The 16,892-nt window shown below is 44.3% G+C and overlaps 1 protein-coding gene across 6 annotated transcripts in view; it reads left to right on the top strand.

Annotated features, from left to right (window-relative positions):
- Positions 1-16,892, top strand: part of LOC126297692 (ras-related protein Rab-3) — a 757,051-nt gene that overhangs the window by 44,645 nt on the left and 695,514 nt on the right. Inside the window, exon 1 of one of the 6 annotated variants that reach the window (XM_049988811.1) lies at positions 15,424-15,508. The exons of 3 other annotated variants lie outside the window; for them this stretch is intronic. In XM_049988811.1, the coding sequence (XP_049844768.1) occupies positions 15,473-15,508 (36 nt within the window). In that variant the 5' untranslated portion in view covers positions 15,424-15,472. Of the gene's footprint in view, positions 1-15,423; positions 15,509-16,892 lie in introns of those variants that run through there. 2 more of the 6 variants (XM_049988809.1, XM_049988815.1) reach the window with 2 other exon arrangements.

Below are 16,892 nucleotides of genomic sequence, written 5' to 3'. Positions count from 1 at the left end.
ATCTACCTGTGAACCCGTGTCTAAGGCCCTCTGAGTCTCGTGGACGAATAGCGCGAGCTGGGTTTCACACGATCGTCTTTTTCGAAACCCATGCTGATTCCTACAGAGTAGATTTCTAGTCTCCAGAAAAGACATTATACTCGAACATAATACGTGTTCCAAAATTCTACAACTGATCGACGTTAGAGATATAGGTCTATAGTTCTGCACATCTGTTCGACGTCCCTTCTTGAGAACGGGGATGACCTGTGCCCTTTTCCAATCCTTTGGAACGCTTCGCTCTTCTAGAGACCTACGGTACACCGCTGCAAGAAGGGGGGCAAGTTCCTTCGCGTACTCTGTGTAAAAATCGAACTGGTATCCCATCAGGACCAGCGGCCTTTCCTCTTTTGAGCGATTTTAATTGTTTCTCTATCCCTCTGTCGTCTACTTCGATATCTACCATTTTGTCAACTGTGCGACAATCTAGAGAAGGAAGCACAGTGCAGTCTTCCTCTGTGAAACAGCTTTGGAAGAAGACATTTAGTAATTCGGCCTTTAGTCTGTCATCCTCTGTTTCAGTACCATTTTGGTCACAGAGTGTCTGGACATTTTGTTTTGATCCACCTACCGCTTTGACATAGGACCAAAATTTCTTAGGATTTTCTGCCAAGTCAGTACATAGAACGTTACTTTCGAATTCATTGAAAGCCTCTCGCATAGCCCTCCTCACACTACATTTCGCTTCGCGTAATTTTTGTTTGTCTGCAAGGCTTTGGCTATGTTTATGTTTGCTGTGAAGTTCCCTTTGCTTCCGCAGCAGTTTTCTAACTCGGTTGTTGTACCACGGTGGCTCTTTTCCATCTCTTACGATCTTGCTTGGCACATACTCATCTAACGCATATTGTACCATGGTTTTGAACTTTGTCCACTGATCCTCAACACTATCTGCACTTGAGACAAAACTTTTGTGTTGAGCCGTCAGGTACTCTGTAATCTGCTTTTTGTCACTTTTGCTAAACAGAAAAATCTTCCTACCTTTTTTAATATTTCTATTTACGGCTGAAATCATCGACGCAGTAACCGCTTTATGATCGCTGATTCCCTGTTCTGCATTAACTGATTCAAATAGTTCGGGTCTGTTTGTCACCAGAAGGTCTAATATATTATCGCCACGAGTCGGTTTTCTGTTTAACTGCTCAAGGTAGTTTTCAGATAAAGCACTTAAAAATATTTCACTGGATTCTTTGTCCCTGCCACCCGTTATGAACGTTTGAGTCTCCCAGTCTATATCCGGCAAATTAAAATCTCCACCCAGAACTATAACATGGTGGGGAAATCTACTCGAAATATTTTCCAAATTATTCTTCAGGTGCTGAGCCACAACAGCTGCTGAGCCTGGGGGCCTATAGAGACATCCAATTACCATGTCTGAGCCTGCTTTAACCGTGACCTTCACCCAAATCATTTCACAATTCGAATCTCCGTCAATTTCCTTCGATACTATTGCACTTCTTATCGCTATAAACACGCCTCCCCCTTCACTGTCCAGCCTATCTCTGCGGTATACATTCCAATCAGAGTTTAGGATTTCATTAATGTTTACGTCTGGTTTCAGCCAACTTTCTGTTCCTAGTACTATATGGGCGTTGTGACCGTTTATTAATGAGAGCAGTTCTGGGACCTTTCTATAGACGCTTCTGCAGTTTACTATTAGCACATTAATATTGTTATTCCTTGTTGCATTTTGCCTACTCCTGCCTTGCCGCGTCTCAGGAGGCGTCTTGTCGGGCCTAGGGAGGGAATTCTCTAACCTAAAAAAACCCCATGTGCACTCCACACGTACTCCGCTACCCTCGTAGCCGCTTCCGGCGTGTAGTGCACGCCTGACCTATTCAGGGGGACCCTACATTTCTCCACCCGATAGCGGAGGTCGAGAAATTTGCACCCCAGCTCTCCGCAGAATCGTCTGAGCCTCTGGTTTAAGCCTTCCACTCGGCTCCAAACCAGAGGACCGCGATCGGTTCTCGGAACGATACTACAAATAGTTAGCTCTGATTCCACCCCGCGAGCGAGGCTTTCCACCTTCACCAACTCCGCCAACCGCCTGTACGAACTGAGGATGACCTCTGAACCCAGACGGCAAGAGTCATTGGTGCCGACATGAGCAACAATTTGCAGTCGGGTGCACCCAGTGCTCTCTATCGCCGCCGGTAGGGCCTCCTCCACATCTCGGATGAGACCCCCCGGCAAGCAGACAGAGTGAACACTGGCCTTCTTCCCAGACCTTTCCGCTATTTTCCTAAGGGGCTCCATCACCCGCCTAACGTTGGAGCTCCCAATAACTAATAAACCCCTCCCCCCGTGTGCCTGCTCGGACCTTGCTGAAGGAGCAGCCACATGTCCACTCACAGGCAGAGCGGGCGATGCCACACGGCCAGCCTCCACATTGACCCTCCGCCTCGTGCGCCGCGAACGCCGCTGAACCCGCCACTCCCCTTGGGGAGAGGGTGGCCCAACCGCGCCCGGTACCCGCGAAGATGTCTCGACAGCAGGGACAGTGGGTGAAGCATCTAACACCTGGGGTGCACCATGCGACGCACCAGACTCCCCACTGCCGCTACACTCCGAGGCAGCAGCCTGAAGACGGCTGACCGCAGCCATCAACACGCTCAGCTGTTCGCGAAGAGTGGCCAGCTCCTCCTGCGTCCGTACACAGCAGCCACACATCCTAGCCATCCTAAGAAATCAATTTACTATAAAGTGTTAATCAGCTTTTAACTAGACTGCTAATTCACTAAAGGCGGTTGATTATTGACTAAACTGTGATTGCTAACCACTTCTTGTAGAAACAAGGAAAATAGCACTACCTGTCTCTGGACGGTATTTAAAACAAACACTAGCACTACGAGCACTATGGCTGACTAAAGGGACTCTCTGACTGTATTCGAAACACACACGAGATCTATGGAACACTTAATAGCACTCTACTATTAAAGCTTCCTAAAAGCAAAAACACGCAGAAGAAGAAGTGACAAGTAAGAAAAATACAGATAATACTTAAATTAAGGTAGCTCGCTGCACAGCAGACGTGAAGCAGACGGCGGTTAGGGCGACACTGACACTACTGGCACTATGGCTGACTAAAGGGACTCTGACTGTATTCAAAACAAACACGAGATCTATGGAACACTTAATAACACTCTACTATTAAAGCTTCCTAAAAGCAAAAACACGCAGAAGAAGAAGTGACAAGTAAGAAAAATACAGATAATACTTAAATTAAGGTAGCTCGCTGCACAGCAGACGTGAAGCAGACGGCGGTTAGGGCGACTCCCATGTAAATCATCTGGTTGACTGCTTTTACTGCCATCCTGCACATTTCCCGTCTTTATGTGGTTGAGAGGACGTCGATTGTGATGTATGTTGTGTGGATCGAGATGGTGAAATTTAGGTGAAAGAGACGTTTGCTGGTTCCCTAACATGAGAAACACGTTAGTTTACTTTGTAAAGTATTAGGATCATTTGGAATGTGTTAGACCACTGACGTAAGTATTCGTCAAAAAATACGAGTGGAACTACCTGATTCCTCTATTTTCACCGAGTTTTCACTAAAAGATCTTCGCAGACAAGATAAGTTTGTAGTTACTCAGTGATTTGTAGCATGTCCCGTGTAATGACCTCGCTGGGTTTCTAGACATATAATCCCCTTACCTTTGGCATTATACTGTGCAAGCGATCGGTAGTATACTGCTATGTGGCTGACATTGGGAACCACCGCGTAAATGGTATGATATTCTAGCGAACCATGTGAAAATACATATGTTCTTGTAATCCTAGTGTCTGGAGATGGGTGCAGAAAGCATGGCAGCAAGCAGGAAAGCAGGAAGGCAGGTCAGGGCCGGAAACAGTAACAACTTTGTGCCGGGAGAACGAGCCCAGGATTTGTACTCCAGTTCAGAGAGTGACCACAGTCCGTGCAGGGCGCTGTGATCGAGCATCGCGCATCGGTCTAGTGTGTGTGGTGAGCAGTTGACTCATGACTGTTGACCAACCGGTCTTGCAGGAAATATCTAGTACTACGGCTGTATATACAGTGCATGTGCTTATGTTTTGGGAATCGGTCTGTCTTCGTGGTATACAGGGTGGTCCATTGATAGTGACCGGGCCAAATATCTCACGGAATAAGCGTCAAACGAAAAAATTACGAAGAGCGAAACTTGTCTAGCTTGATGGGGGAAACCAGATGGGGCTATGGTTGGCCCGCTAGACGGCGCTAGGTCAAACGGATATCAACTGCGTTTTTAAAAATAGGAACCCCCATTTTTATTACATATTCGTGTAGTACGTAAAGAAATATGAATGTTTTAGTTGGACCACCTTTTTCGCTTTGTGATAGATGGCGCTGTAATAGTCACGAACGTATAAGTACGTGGTATCACGTAACATTCCGTGTTAAAACGGACCGTTTACCAAATGCGGAAAAGGTCGATATCGTGTTGATGTATGGCTGTTGTGATCAAAATGCCCAACGGGCGTGTGCTATGTATGCTGCTCGGTATCGTGGACGACATCATCCAAGTGTCCGTACCGTTCGCCGGATAGGTACGTTATTAAACGAAACAGGAAGTGTTCAGCCACATGTGAAACGTCAACCACGACCTGCAATAAATGATAATGATGATGCCCAAGTAGGTGTTTAAGCTGCTGTCGCGGCTAATCCTCACATCAGTAGCAGACAAATTGCGAGAGAATCGGGAATCTCAAAAATGTCGGTGTTGAGAATGCTACATCAACATCGATTGCACCCGTACCATATTTCTATGCACCAGGAATTGCATGGCGACGACTTTGAACGTTGTGTACAGTTCTGCCACTTGGCACAAGAGAAATTACGGGACGATGGCAGATTTTTTGCACGCTTTCTACTTGACGAAGCGTCATTCACCAACAGCGCTAACGTAAACCGGCATAATATGCACTATTGGGCAACGGAAAATCCACGATGGCTGCGACAAGTGGAACATCAGCGACCTTGGCGGGTTAATGTATGATGCGGCATTATGGGAGAGAGGATAATTGGTCCCCATTTTATCGATGGAAATCTAAATGGTGCAATGTATGCTGATTTCCTACGTAATGTTCTAACGATGTTACTACAAGATGTTTCACTGCATGACAGAATGGCGATGTACTTCCAACACGATGGATGTCCGGCACATAGCTCGCGTGAGGTTGAAGCGCTATTGAATAGCATATTTCATGACAGGTGGATTGGTCGTCGAAGCATGGCCCGCACGTTCGCCGAATCTGACGTCCCCGGATTTCTTTCTGTGGGAAAAGCTGAAGGTTATTTGCTATCGTGATCCACCGGCAACGCCTGACAACATGGGTCTGGGCATTGTCAATGCATCTACGAACATTACGGAAGGCGAACTACTCGCTGTTGAGAGGAATGTCATTACACGTATTGCCAAATGCATTGAGGTTGACAGACATCATTTTGAGCATTTATTGCATTAATGTGGTATTTACAGGTAATCACGCTGTAACAGCATGCGTTCTCAGAAATGAAAAGTTCACAAAGGTACATGTATCACAGTGGAACAATGAAAATAAAATGTTCAAACGTAGCTACGTTCTGTATATTAATTTAAAAAACCTACCTATCACCAACTGTTCGTCTAAAATTGTGAGCCATATGTTTGTGACTATTACAGAGCTATCTATCACAAAGCGAAAAACGTGGTCCAACTAAAATATTCATATTTCTTTACGTACTACCACGAATATGTAATAAAAAGTGGAGGTTCCTAACTAAAAAAAAAAAAAAAAACAGTTGATATCCGTTTGAGCTGTGGCAGCGTCATCTAGTGGGCCAACCATAGCGCCATCTGGTTTCCCCCTTCAAGGTAGACAAGTTTCGGTCCTTGTGGTTTTTTCGTTTGACGCTTATTTCGTAGGATATTTGGCCCTGTGACGATCAGTGGACCACCTTGTATAAATGAGTGTCTGGTTGTTGATAGCTATATGCTGGATGCAGAGGTGATTTTGTATGGTCAGGTTACGAATTGTTTGCTACGTCGATATGGTACTCGTCTGTGGTTATATAGCCCGGCTGGAGATCGGTTTCCCGCTGACAAATTCAAGCTTATCTTGACAGTAGCAGAACAGTGGAACTGAGGAAGTGTCTTTGGCGACAGTTTCCATATTTCATGATCTGTAGACCACTTTTGCAAGGTTTAACTCTCAGTGCAGTATGACTGCTGTTTTTTTCTATCTGTACGATATAGTTTTGCCTCTGAAAGTGTCATGTTTGATCCATCTGCAGAAAATGGTGGACACTGCTCCCGCAATGGCGGCAGCAGCAGTTTGACGGGTGAGGTTCAGAATGTTCCATTCACAGGAAGTTCCATGACGTCAGAGAGCCACAAGACATCCTCTGTGTATGGCATTGGAGCGTCTACAGACTGGTTCAAACAAGACAGGGTCAACGTATTTAAGGAACGTTCTGTGACATCTGAGAGTCATGTGATGTCTTCTTTGTTCGAGTGTTCAGAGACAAGTTCAAGCAGAACATCCTCCTCTGGTTCTGTCGGATGGGATGCTGTCCTCAAACGCCATTGTGCTTTAGACCATCTTCAGACAAGCAGTTGTAGGACATCGAAAATTCCAGCCATTTTTCTCGTCTGTAGGACAGTGCTTTGAATTGTTTGTGTATCTCTTCTGATTTTCTCATCTGTGCTTAGACACCAGTGTGCTTCTAGGAGTGAGGAAAATAACATCCCTGGCTCCAACAGCAAATATTACATTATGACCACGCAGCGTTTCAGAAAAGTGATGAACACCACCGCCAGCTATAGGCCTCAAAAAAATTTTCTCCCTCTGGCAGTGCCTTCAAACAAGCAGCTAAAACTCGAAAAGTGGTGAGCGTCCTGTTTAGAGCTGTAGACAGAGGTATTTATTTCAACTTCCAAATCATCGTTTTGGCGTGTAAAATCAGATATTGCAGCTGATACCGTTTTCGCGATCTATTTCCCACCAAAGTGTGTGAGGTGTCTCAGGGACTTTTCAGATGTGTACCGCTGTCGTTTTGGAGTCTGTATTCAAGTGTGGCGGTATACATCGTAAAATTGAAGCAAACTACTGTGCAGAGATCTTTTTGAAAGTGTATTTAGAGACATATTCAGTTTGATTTAGAAACTGATGAAGCAGCCCATGTTAGCGACGAGGGAAGGCTGTGGTATAGCCCACAAAAGCGCGCGAAGTGTGTCAGGAATGATCACAAGCGTGCCGCGACCATTTTTTTAGAGCCCGTGTTCAAGTGTGGTGGTGGTATTCCTCAGAATAAAACGTGTAAAATCACTTCGCAAATTGTATAAATATTCATGCGTCACCTAAAAAGCTCTATCTTCGTGCTGTGGTACATTTAGTTCCTGTGACATCCTCAAATATGTACGTGATAGTATTCCGCATATTGCTTAAACACCAGATGTAGTAACTCCTGAAGCAGTGACAATGGGTGTCCATGCGCCAGGGGTCAGGTGGGAGGCTGCGGGCATTTCCGTAGCGACGGGAAGTACTTATGGCATGACTGTCCTGCAGCTACTGCATGCTGGAGCTGTGAGTCTGGTGTGGTCCCTGCCCCAGGGTCCCCGTGCCTGCTGGAAGAGGCCACGTGCCGGGGTGGGTAAAGCCCTCTTGCACTTCAGAAGACTGGCTGGGGTTTTACTGAATAATACAGGGTGTTACAAAAAGGTACGGCCAAACTTTCAGGAAACATTCCTCACACACAAAGAAAGAAAAGATGTTATGTGGACATGTGTCCGGAAACGCTTAATTTCCATGTTAGAGCTCATTTTAGTTTCGTCAGTATGTACTGTACTTCCTCGATTCACCGCCAGTTGGCACATTTGAAGGAAGGTAATGTTGACTTTGGTGCTTGTGTTGACATGCGACTCATTGCTCTACAGTACTAGCATCAAGCACATCAGTACCTAGCATCAACAGGTTAGTGTTCATCACGAACGTGGTTTTGCAGTCAGTGCAATGTTTACAAATGCGGAGTTGACAGATGCCCATTTGATGTATGGATTAGCACGGGGCAATACCCGTGGCGCGGTACGTTTGTATCCAGACAGATTTCCAGAACGAAGGTGTCCCGACAGGAAGACGTTCGAGCAATTGATCGGCGTCTTAGTGAGCACGGAACATTCCAGCCCATGACTCGCGACTGGGGAAGACCTAGAACGACGAGGACATCTGCAATGGACGAGGCAATTCTTCGTGCAGTTGACGATAACCCTAATGTCAGCGTCAGAGAAGTTGCTGCTGTACAAGGTAATGTTGACCACGTCACTGTATGGAGAGTGCTACGGGAGAACCAGTTGTTTCCGTACCATGTACAGCGTGTGCAGGCACTATCAGCAGCTGATTGGCCTCCACGGGTACACTTCTGCGAATGGTTCATCCGACAATGTGTCAATCCTCATTTCAGTGCAAATGTTCTCTTTACGGATGAGGCTTCATTCCAACGTGATCAAATTGTAAATTTTCACAGTCAACATGTGTGGGATGACGAGAATCCGCAAGCAATTGTGCAATCACGTCAGCAACACAGATTTTCTGTGAACGTTTGGGCAGGCATTGTTGGTGATGTCTTGATTGGGCCCCATGTTCTTCCACCTACGTTCAGTGGAGCACGTTAACATGATTTCATACGGGATACTATGCCTGTGCTACTAGAACATGTGCCTTTACAAGTACGACACAACATGTGGTTCATGCACGATGGAGCTCCTGCACATTTCAGTCGAAGTGTTCGTACGCTTCTCAACAACAGATTCGGTGACCGATGGATTGGTAGAGGCGGACCAATTCCATGGCCTCAACGCTCTCCTGGCCTCAACCCTCTTGACTTTCATTTATGGGGGCATTTGAAAACTCTTGTCTACGCAGCCCCGGTACCAAATGTAGAGACTCTTCGTGCTCGTATTGTGAACGGCTGTGATACAATACGCCATTCTCCAGGGCTGCATCAGCGCATCAGGGATTCCATGCGACGGAGGGTGGATGCATGTATCCTCGCTAACGGAGGACATTTTGAACATTTTCTGTAACAAAGTGTTTGGAGTCACGCTGGTACGTTCTGTTGCTGTGTGTTCCCATTCCATGATTAATGTGATTTGAAGAGAAGTAATAAAATGAGCTCTAACATGGAAAGTAAGCGTTTTCGGACACATGTCCACATAACATATTTTCTTTCTTTGTGTGTGAGGAATGTTTCCTGAAAGTTTCGCCGTACCTTTTTGTAACACCCTGTATACAGTTACAATACACACATTTATCGCCATGAGTTGTGAAGTGTAACTCAGCCCCATCCTGCTTTATCATTTGATAAAGTGTACTCATCTTCTTCATACGTTCACCAAATATCGTTGCTTTCCATGGCTATGGACACAGTCCTCAGTTGCATGATTACATCTAATATACCCGTTAAACTCCTTTTCCACCACACACATCTCATCCATTGAACACACAGTACACAGTAAACATATGTCTGTCCTCTTGGGAAGCTCAGGACAGACTGAGCGAATTTCCCGACGTTTTTCCCCAGACTGTCATCTTGGATTACGTGATGGGAGGGAGGGGGTACAGCTGAAAGCGCCCTCTGGTGGTGATGGTGTTGTGAAGTTGGTCATCTGGCCTCTAGGCCTCAAGGGGAACACACTGCATAGAGGTACTATCTATGACAATTCAAATTGTATGAATAAACAGTATACCATAATGCATATAAAATAGACTTAAGTCCACCCTATCCAGCAGCCAAGTACTCCCTTAGTCCTTTTACCACACATTTTCAGATGCGAGATGGGAGGGGTTAGGGGGAAGGGGGTGGGTTGGTGTAGTTGGGTTAGTGGAGATAGCCCAATTGACCTATTTTCTCGCCAAAATTTTGACTTTCCACCATGACGACACTGCGATGTTACCACATCTCTGGCCGCCATCTTGGATCTGTCATCTCGTATAAATCTGGCAACAATTCAGAGTGGGGTGATGCTGTCTTTATCTTACTAGTTACAGGACAGAATGTCCAGACTATGATACGTGTTCTATGGGAGAGATAGGTAGAAGACTTGAAATCAGGTTAGGGAAGTATTTAGCTCTGAATAGGCGGGATAGATCTGAGAGATCCAGCTTCGCTGTCCACCTGGTTGAGAGTGGACACACACACTTCCCTCACCGAGGTCGGGTGTCAGATTGTTAAACATACTATTAGCTGAAAAGGGCACGTTTGATGGAACTGCTGGAGGACATTAAGATATACTGCAATCCGAGGTCATCCGGCATTTACTTGCTCAATAGGCAGGTGATGCTGAGGAGCAGCTGCTTTTGGGAGCCCTTTGAAGGTTTTCTGCTTCAGGGTAGGAGATGTCATGACCCAGGAGGGAACTAATATCGAATTTTGGTCTGCCTTTAATATAACAACACTGGGCATGGTAGTTTGTGAGAACATATTATTATTATTGTCAGTGGATCCGTTTGTCAACCATTTTGTTGGTTCCATCAAGTGCCGTATCTGTTATACTATAAACAGGTACAAGATTATTGAACAGCTAGTCGTTCTTTGGAAGTGGTGCATCACAATTAGAGCTACATCATACATTACATGAGAAATTTATGCCAATAGAGAGCGTTAGAATGTTTTTATTAATTGCACGTCGTTAAAGTAGCCTTGTTATGTTGATTTCAGTATTTTACTATGATATTAACACATGTTGAAAAAAGATTTGTATGACCTTTTACATTTATTTTAAATTAATTAATTAGTGGATCACTTAACCACTATCATACTATCGACTGAACTAGATTTCAGCTTTTGACTAACTCCATTTGCTGTATAACTATATTTTATCAAAACCATCTTCGGAATTTTTTTTAATTTTTTAATTTTTTTTATTAGAAGTGTGATGTAATAGTTCTGCAGGGGACAGTTCTACATCTACGTGATTACTCTGCCATTCACAGTAAAGTGCCTGGCAGAGGGTTTAATGAACCACCTTCCCGCTGTCTCTCTAACGTTCCACTCTCGAACGGCACGCGGGAAAAACGAGCACTTAAATTTTTCCGTGCGAGCCCTGATTTCTCTTATTTTATCGTGATGATTATTTCTCCCTATGTAGGTGGGTGCCAGCGGAATGTTTTCGCAATCTGAGGAGAAAACTGGTGATCGAAATTTCATGAGAAGATCCCGTCGTAACGAAAAACGCCTTTGTTTTAACGATTGCCACTCCATTTCACGTATCATGTCTCTGACAGTATCTGCCCTATTTCGCGATAATGCAAAACGAGCTGCCCTTCTTGGAACTTTTTCGACGTCATCCGTCAGTCCCACCTGATGCGGATCCCACACCGCACAGCAATACTCCAGAATAGGGCGCACAAGCGTGGTGTAAGCAGTCTCTTTAGTAGACCTGTTGCACCTTCTAAGTGTTCTGCCAATGAATCGCAGTCTTTGGTTTGCTCTACTCACAATATTATCTGTGTAATCGTTGCAATTTAGGTTATTTGTAATTGTAACCCCTAAGTATTTAGTTGAATTTACAGCCCTCAGATTTGCGTGACTTATCGCGTAATCGAAATTTAGCTGATTTCTTGTAGTACTCATGTGAATAACTTCGCACTTTTCTTTATTCAGGATCAATTGCCACTTTTAGCACCATACAGATATCTTATCTAAATCATTTTGCAAGTTGTTTTGATCATCTGATGACTTTACGAGACGGTAAATGACAGCATCATCTGCAAACAATCAAAGATCGCTACTCAAATTGTCTCCTATGTCGTTAATATAGATCAGGAACAATAGAGGGCCTATAACACTTCCATGGGGAACGCCGGATATTACTTCTGTTTTACTCGGAGACTTTCCGTCTATTACTACGAACTGTGATCTTTCTGACAGGACATCACGAATCCAGTCGCACAACTGAGGCGATACTCCGTAGGCAAGCAGTTTGATTAGAAGACGCTTGTGAGGAACGGTATCGAAAGCCTTCTGGAAATCTAAAAATATGGAGTCAATTTGACATCCCCTGTCGAGATCACTTATTACTTCATGAGAATAAAGAGCTAGCTGCGTTCCGCAATAACGATATTTTCTGAATAAGTGCTGATTATGTGTCAGTAAATCGTTTTCTTTCGAGGTACTTCATAATGTTCAAATACAGTATATGTTCTAAAACCCTACTGCAAATTGATGTTAGTGATATAGGCCTGTCATTCAGCGGATTACTGCTACTTCCCTTTTTGGGAATTGGTGTTACTTGAGCAATTATCCAGTCTTTAGGTACGTATCTTTCTGTGAGCGAGTGGTTGTATATAATTGTTAAATATGGAGCTATTTTATCAGCATACTCTGAGAGGAACCTGACTGGTATACAATATGGACCGGAAGCCTTGTCTTTATTAAATGATTTAAGCTGCTTTGTTACACCGAGGATGTCTACTTCTATGTTTCTCATCTTGGTAGTTGTTCTTGATTGGAATTCAGGAGTATTTACTTCGTCTTCTATGGTGAAGGAGTTTCGGAAAACCGTGTTTAATAACTCTGCTTTAGTGGCACTGTCATCAGTGACTTCACCGTTGTTATCGCGCAGTGAAGATATTCATTGTGTCTTGCCGCTGGTGTACTTTATGTATGACCATAATCTCTTTAGGTTTTCTGCCAGATTTCTAGACAGAATTTCGATGTGGAAATTATTAAAAGCATCTCGCATTAAAGTACGCTCCATATTTCTAACTCCTGTAAAACTTTGCCAATCTTGGGGATTTTTCTTTCTTTTAAATTTGGCATGCTTTTTTCGTTGCTTCTGCAACAATGATCTGACCCGTTTTGTGTACCATGGAGTATCAGTATCATCACTTATTAATTTTGTGGTATATATCTCTCAATTGCTGCTGATACTATCGCTTTCAAAACATTCCAAAACTTTCCTACACTTACATGATCAGCTCGGAAGGGGTGAAGACTGTCTCTTAAAAAGGCGTTAAGAGCATTTTTATCAGCTTTTTTGAATATATATACCTTGCGTTTCTTTTTGATGGTTGTAGGTGTTACGGTATTGAGCCTAGCAGCAACCGCCTTGTGGTCACTAATCCCTTATTCGTCACAACACTCACTCTTTGTCCAGGATTATTTGTTGCTAAAAGGTCAACAAGTATGCTCATAAACTAGTTGTTCAAAATAATTTATCTGGGAAGGCATTCAGTACAATTTCGGATGATGTTTTATGCCTGTCGCCGGCTTTAAACGTATAATATTTCCAGCATATCGAGGGTAGATTGAAGTCACCACCGACTGTGACTGTATGAGCAGGGTACTTATCTGAAATGACTCAAGTCTTCTTTGAACTGTTCAATAACTATATCTTCTGCGTGGGGGGGGGGGGGGGGGGGGGGGAGGGTGGCGGGAGGTAAAACGATCCAATTAATAGTTTAGTCCGATTGTCAGGTATAACCTCTACCCATACTATTTCACATGAACTATCTACTTCAATTTCGCTATAAGGCAAACTATCTCCGACAGCAATAAATACTCCACCACCAACTGTATTTAATCTATCCTTTCTGAACACTGTTAGATCGTTTGAAAATATTTCAGCTGAACTTATTTCCGGCTTTACCCAGCTCTCTGTACCTACAACTGTTTGAGCTTCAGTGCTTTCTATTAGGGCTTGGAGCTCTGATTCTTTCCCAACACAGCTACGACAATTTACAATTACAATACCAAATGCTTCTACAACTACCTTACTGTGTTTTACCTGTCCACTTTCTGACGGACGCCCCTTCTGTGGTTCACGAGACCCTATAACCTAAAAAACCGCCCAGTTCCTTCCACACAGTCCCCACTACCCGTGTAGCCGCCTCCTGTGTGTAGTGGACTCCTGACCTATTAAGCGGAAGCCGAAAACCCAATACCCGATGGCGCAAGTCAAGAAAACCCTCCACTCGGCTCTGCACCACAGGACCACAGTCGGTTCTATCGACAAAGCTGCAGATGGTGAGCTCCGCCTTAATCTCGGAAGCAAGGCTGGCAGTCTTTACCATTTCCGCTAGCCGCGGTTCTGTGAACCAATTAATGATCTTTTACATTCGGTTTTGGATCGCTTAATAACGACTGTGTGATTAAACACGTTGTAAATTGACGTTTCTTGATGTACTTTAAGGGTGATATGCAAATATAGTTGAGGATTTTATTTCAGAAAGAAGAGTTTTAAACTATTGCATCGTAAAGAAACGAGTTTGCTTGGTTTTTGAAATATAGAGGGCATTATTTACACTATGGACGTTGCCATACCTTTTTGTAAACAACCACCTCAGTTTCCTTCTGCCTGTACACCTGTATAGTTGTATGGTGACATACACTGCTGCAAGTCTGTTGCAATATAATTCACTCAAATTGTGAGTGGAGAGGCTCAGTGCTATTGGATAACGCCGTGTTTTAGTTACTGTTTTATGTAAATCAGTTCTGGTTCTGTAATTTCCTTGTATTTTAGCACCGAGGATGAATATTTTTAGTTGAAATCTAGATATCCAAGAATATTAAAAAACCAATGAGTCAGCGACTGATTATTTCTTCCTTATCAAACTCATCTGGCAGATCCCGCTTTTCCGTTTGCGTTCAATATGCAATGCTTGAAGACCGTTACCGATCTCTCTGAGGTGATGATTCGCTAAATGGATTTAAATAGCTACAGCTGAATGTTTATATTCCTTAAGACTGATAGCATCTTTATGGTCATTATATATATTTATAAACGCTCATCGCATTTGTCCTGTAACTTGCAGAACATTGAGTTTTGCACAGACCGCAATTTTCAAACTTATTCTTCTTTTTTTCTCGTTCATGACGTCTTTATGTCCCGAACGTATAATAAGTATGATGAATGTCGCTGAACATTGTAGTTGACAGAATGAGATTTTCACTCTGCAGCGGAGTGTGCGCTGATATGAAACTTCCTGGCATATTAAAACTGTGTGCCGGACCGAGACTCGAACACGGGACCTTTGCCTTTCGCGGACAAGTGCTCTACCAACTGAGTGAGTCGTGCTTGGGTAGCTCAGTTCGTAGAGCACTTGCCCGCGAAAGGCAAAGGTCCCGAGTTCGAGTCTCGGTCCGGCACACAGCTTTAATCTGCCAGGAAGTTTCATTGTGGTAGACGCTGAAAATCTACAAAATCTTGATACTACAGCGACAACGCATGCAGTAAAACTTAACGAAGTACTTTTTCAGTACTGTAGGAATGTTGAGGGGAACGTGAGACCAACTCCGGGTCATTATACCGGTTTTGGAGAAATACGAAGAGATAGAACGCTGGCGTGTCGATGAGAGCACGGAAGCCAGGAATCGAGGCCTGTGGTCAGCGTGCGTCCGCTTCCGCCAGGGCTGCGTCGGGGAGAGCCAAGAGGCAGCGGCCAGTACGGGCGTAACATGCAGTACAGTCACAGGCAGAACCAGCTGCGCTCCGTAAGTCCCACAAACCTTCTCTCATGGCTGGCCACTCGCAAGGGCCAATACGCTAATTCGCTTTAATTTTCTTAAACGATTCAGTCTGCCGTCAGAGTTGTTCTCGAGAATGGTCATCGTCGTTTGCTCTCATGGAAGGTGTGTACAGTCAGAAGATATGAAGCCCGATGCCCTCTCCAAATACTCTGCTGGCTATTAAAGTTGCAGTACCAGGAAGTATAGAAAACAGCGCAGTTGTGTGAAGTGTGCATAAACAAGATTGTAGGAAGAATACACTACTAAGTTTGTAGTTTGTTTGGGGGAATTCGGGGAGGGAAATATGGCACACACAGGTGCCATCTTAAGGATCAAAAACGGCACTAAACTGTCTGGGCATAGAGTTGAACTGTGAGTGGAGCACAAAGACTAGTACATCATCGAATGTTGCTTTGCCGTAGCGTCTGAAAAGTGATGCGCGCCATTCACGCGGAAACTCGGAACGAGATTTTTCGTTGGGTGAAATATCGAGAAAACGTGCTGGCCAGGCAAACAGCCGAAAACCATATGTATCGATTGTGGTTAGGACATTACTATCGACATGCGGTGTTGCGTTATCTTGTTGAAATATAACGTCGTCACACCTCGAAAATACAGCACATCCAGCGGTCTTAACATGTCAGAAATGTAGCGGCAGCTGTCTGAATTACCGGCTATGCGAACCACAGCTGAACACATTGACTACCCAATGATATTCCATTCCCTCACGCTATACGCTGCTACGCTGCGTCTTTATAACGAAATCAACCAATCTGGCAACGTACGTTCTCCTCGGAGCCTCCACACACAGGTACACTCATCGTGATGCTGTATGCAGAGCCGGGACTCTTTTGAAGGTGACGCTCCTGTGTCCAGTGTTGGCGTAGGACGCATCATCGTCGCTTCAAGTGAAGCCGCAATAGTATCCGTGCTTCTCCAGACGTGTGTCGCACTTGTACAGCAAACAAGAGCATTTGCTAAATCACGGTAGGTGACGTTGCTGTACGAAACTGCATAGCCGAGTGTCTCATTTCCGTCCAACACTAGTGTCGTGGGGCTACTGGGATTCCGAATGGCAGTGAGTATGGCCCTTCTGAACCCATAATTTCGATGTTCGCATGATAGCCTGAGATCCAGACCAACAGCAGTAGCAATATCATTGAACGAGAAACCGCAGTCTTCGTAGGCCACGATCCTACCGCTGTACAATTGTATAGACGTTTCTCCATCTCGTACGTGGCGTAATACTCTCTTATTACAAATACGATACGTACAAACGCAGTTTATGAATAACACTCTGTGTAGTCCTTCCTTATATACAGAATATAGACGGCGTTACTGTTAAGTACTTTGTGCGGTTGCGCTGAAA

Source organism: Schistocerca gregaria, chromosome X (assembly GCF_023897955.1).
Source record: "Schistocerca gregaria isolate iqSchGreg1 chromosome X, iqSchGreg1.2, whole genome shotgun sequence".
In the NCBI taxonomy this organism is placed as follows: Eukaryota; Metazoa; Arthropoda; class Insecta; order Orthoptera; family Acrididae; genus Schistocerca; species Schistocerca gregaria.
The sequence above is the reverse complement of the archived record's forward strand: the minus strand, read 5'-3'. Positions and strand labels throughout refer to the sequence as shown.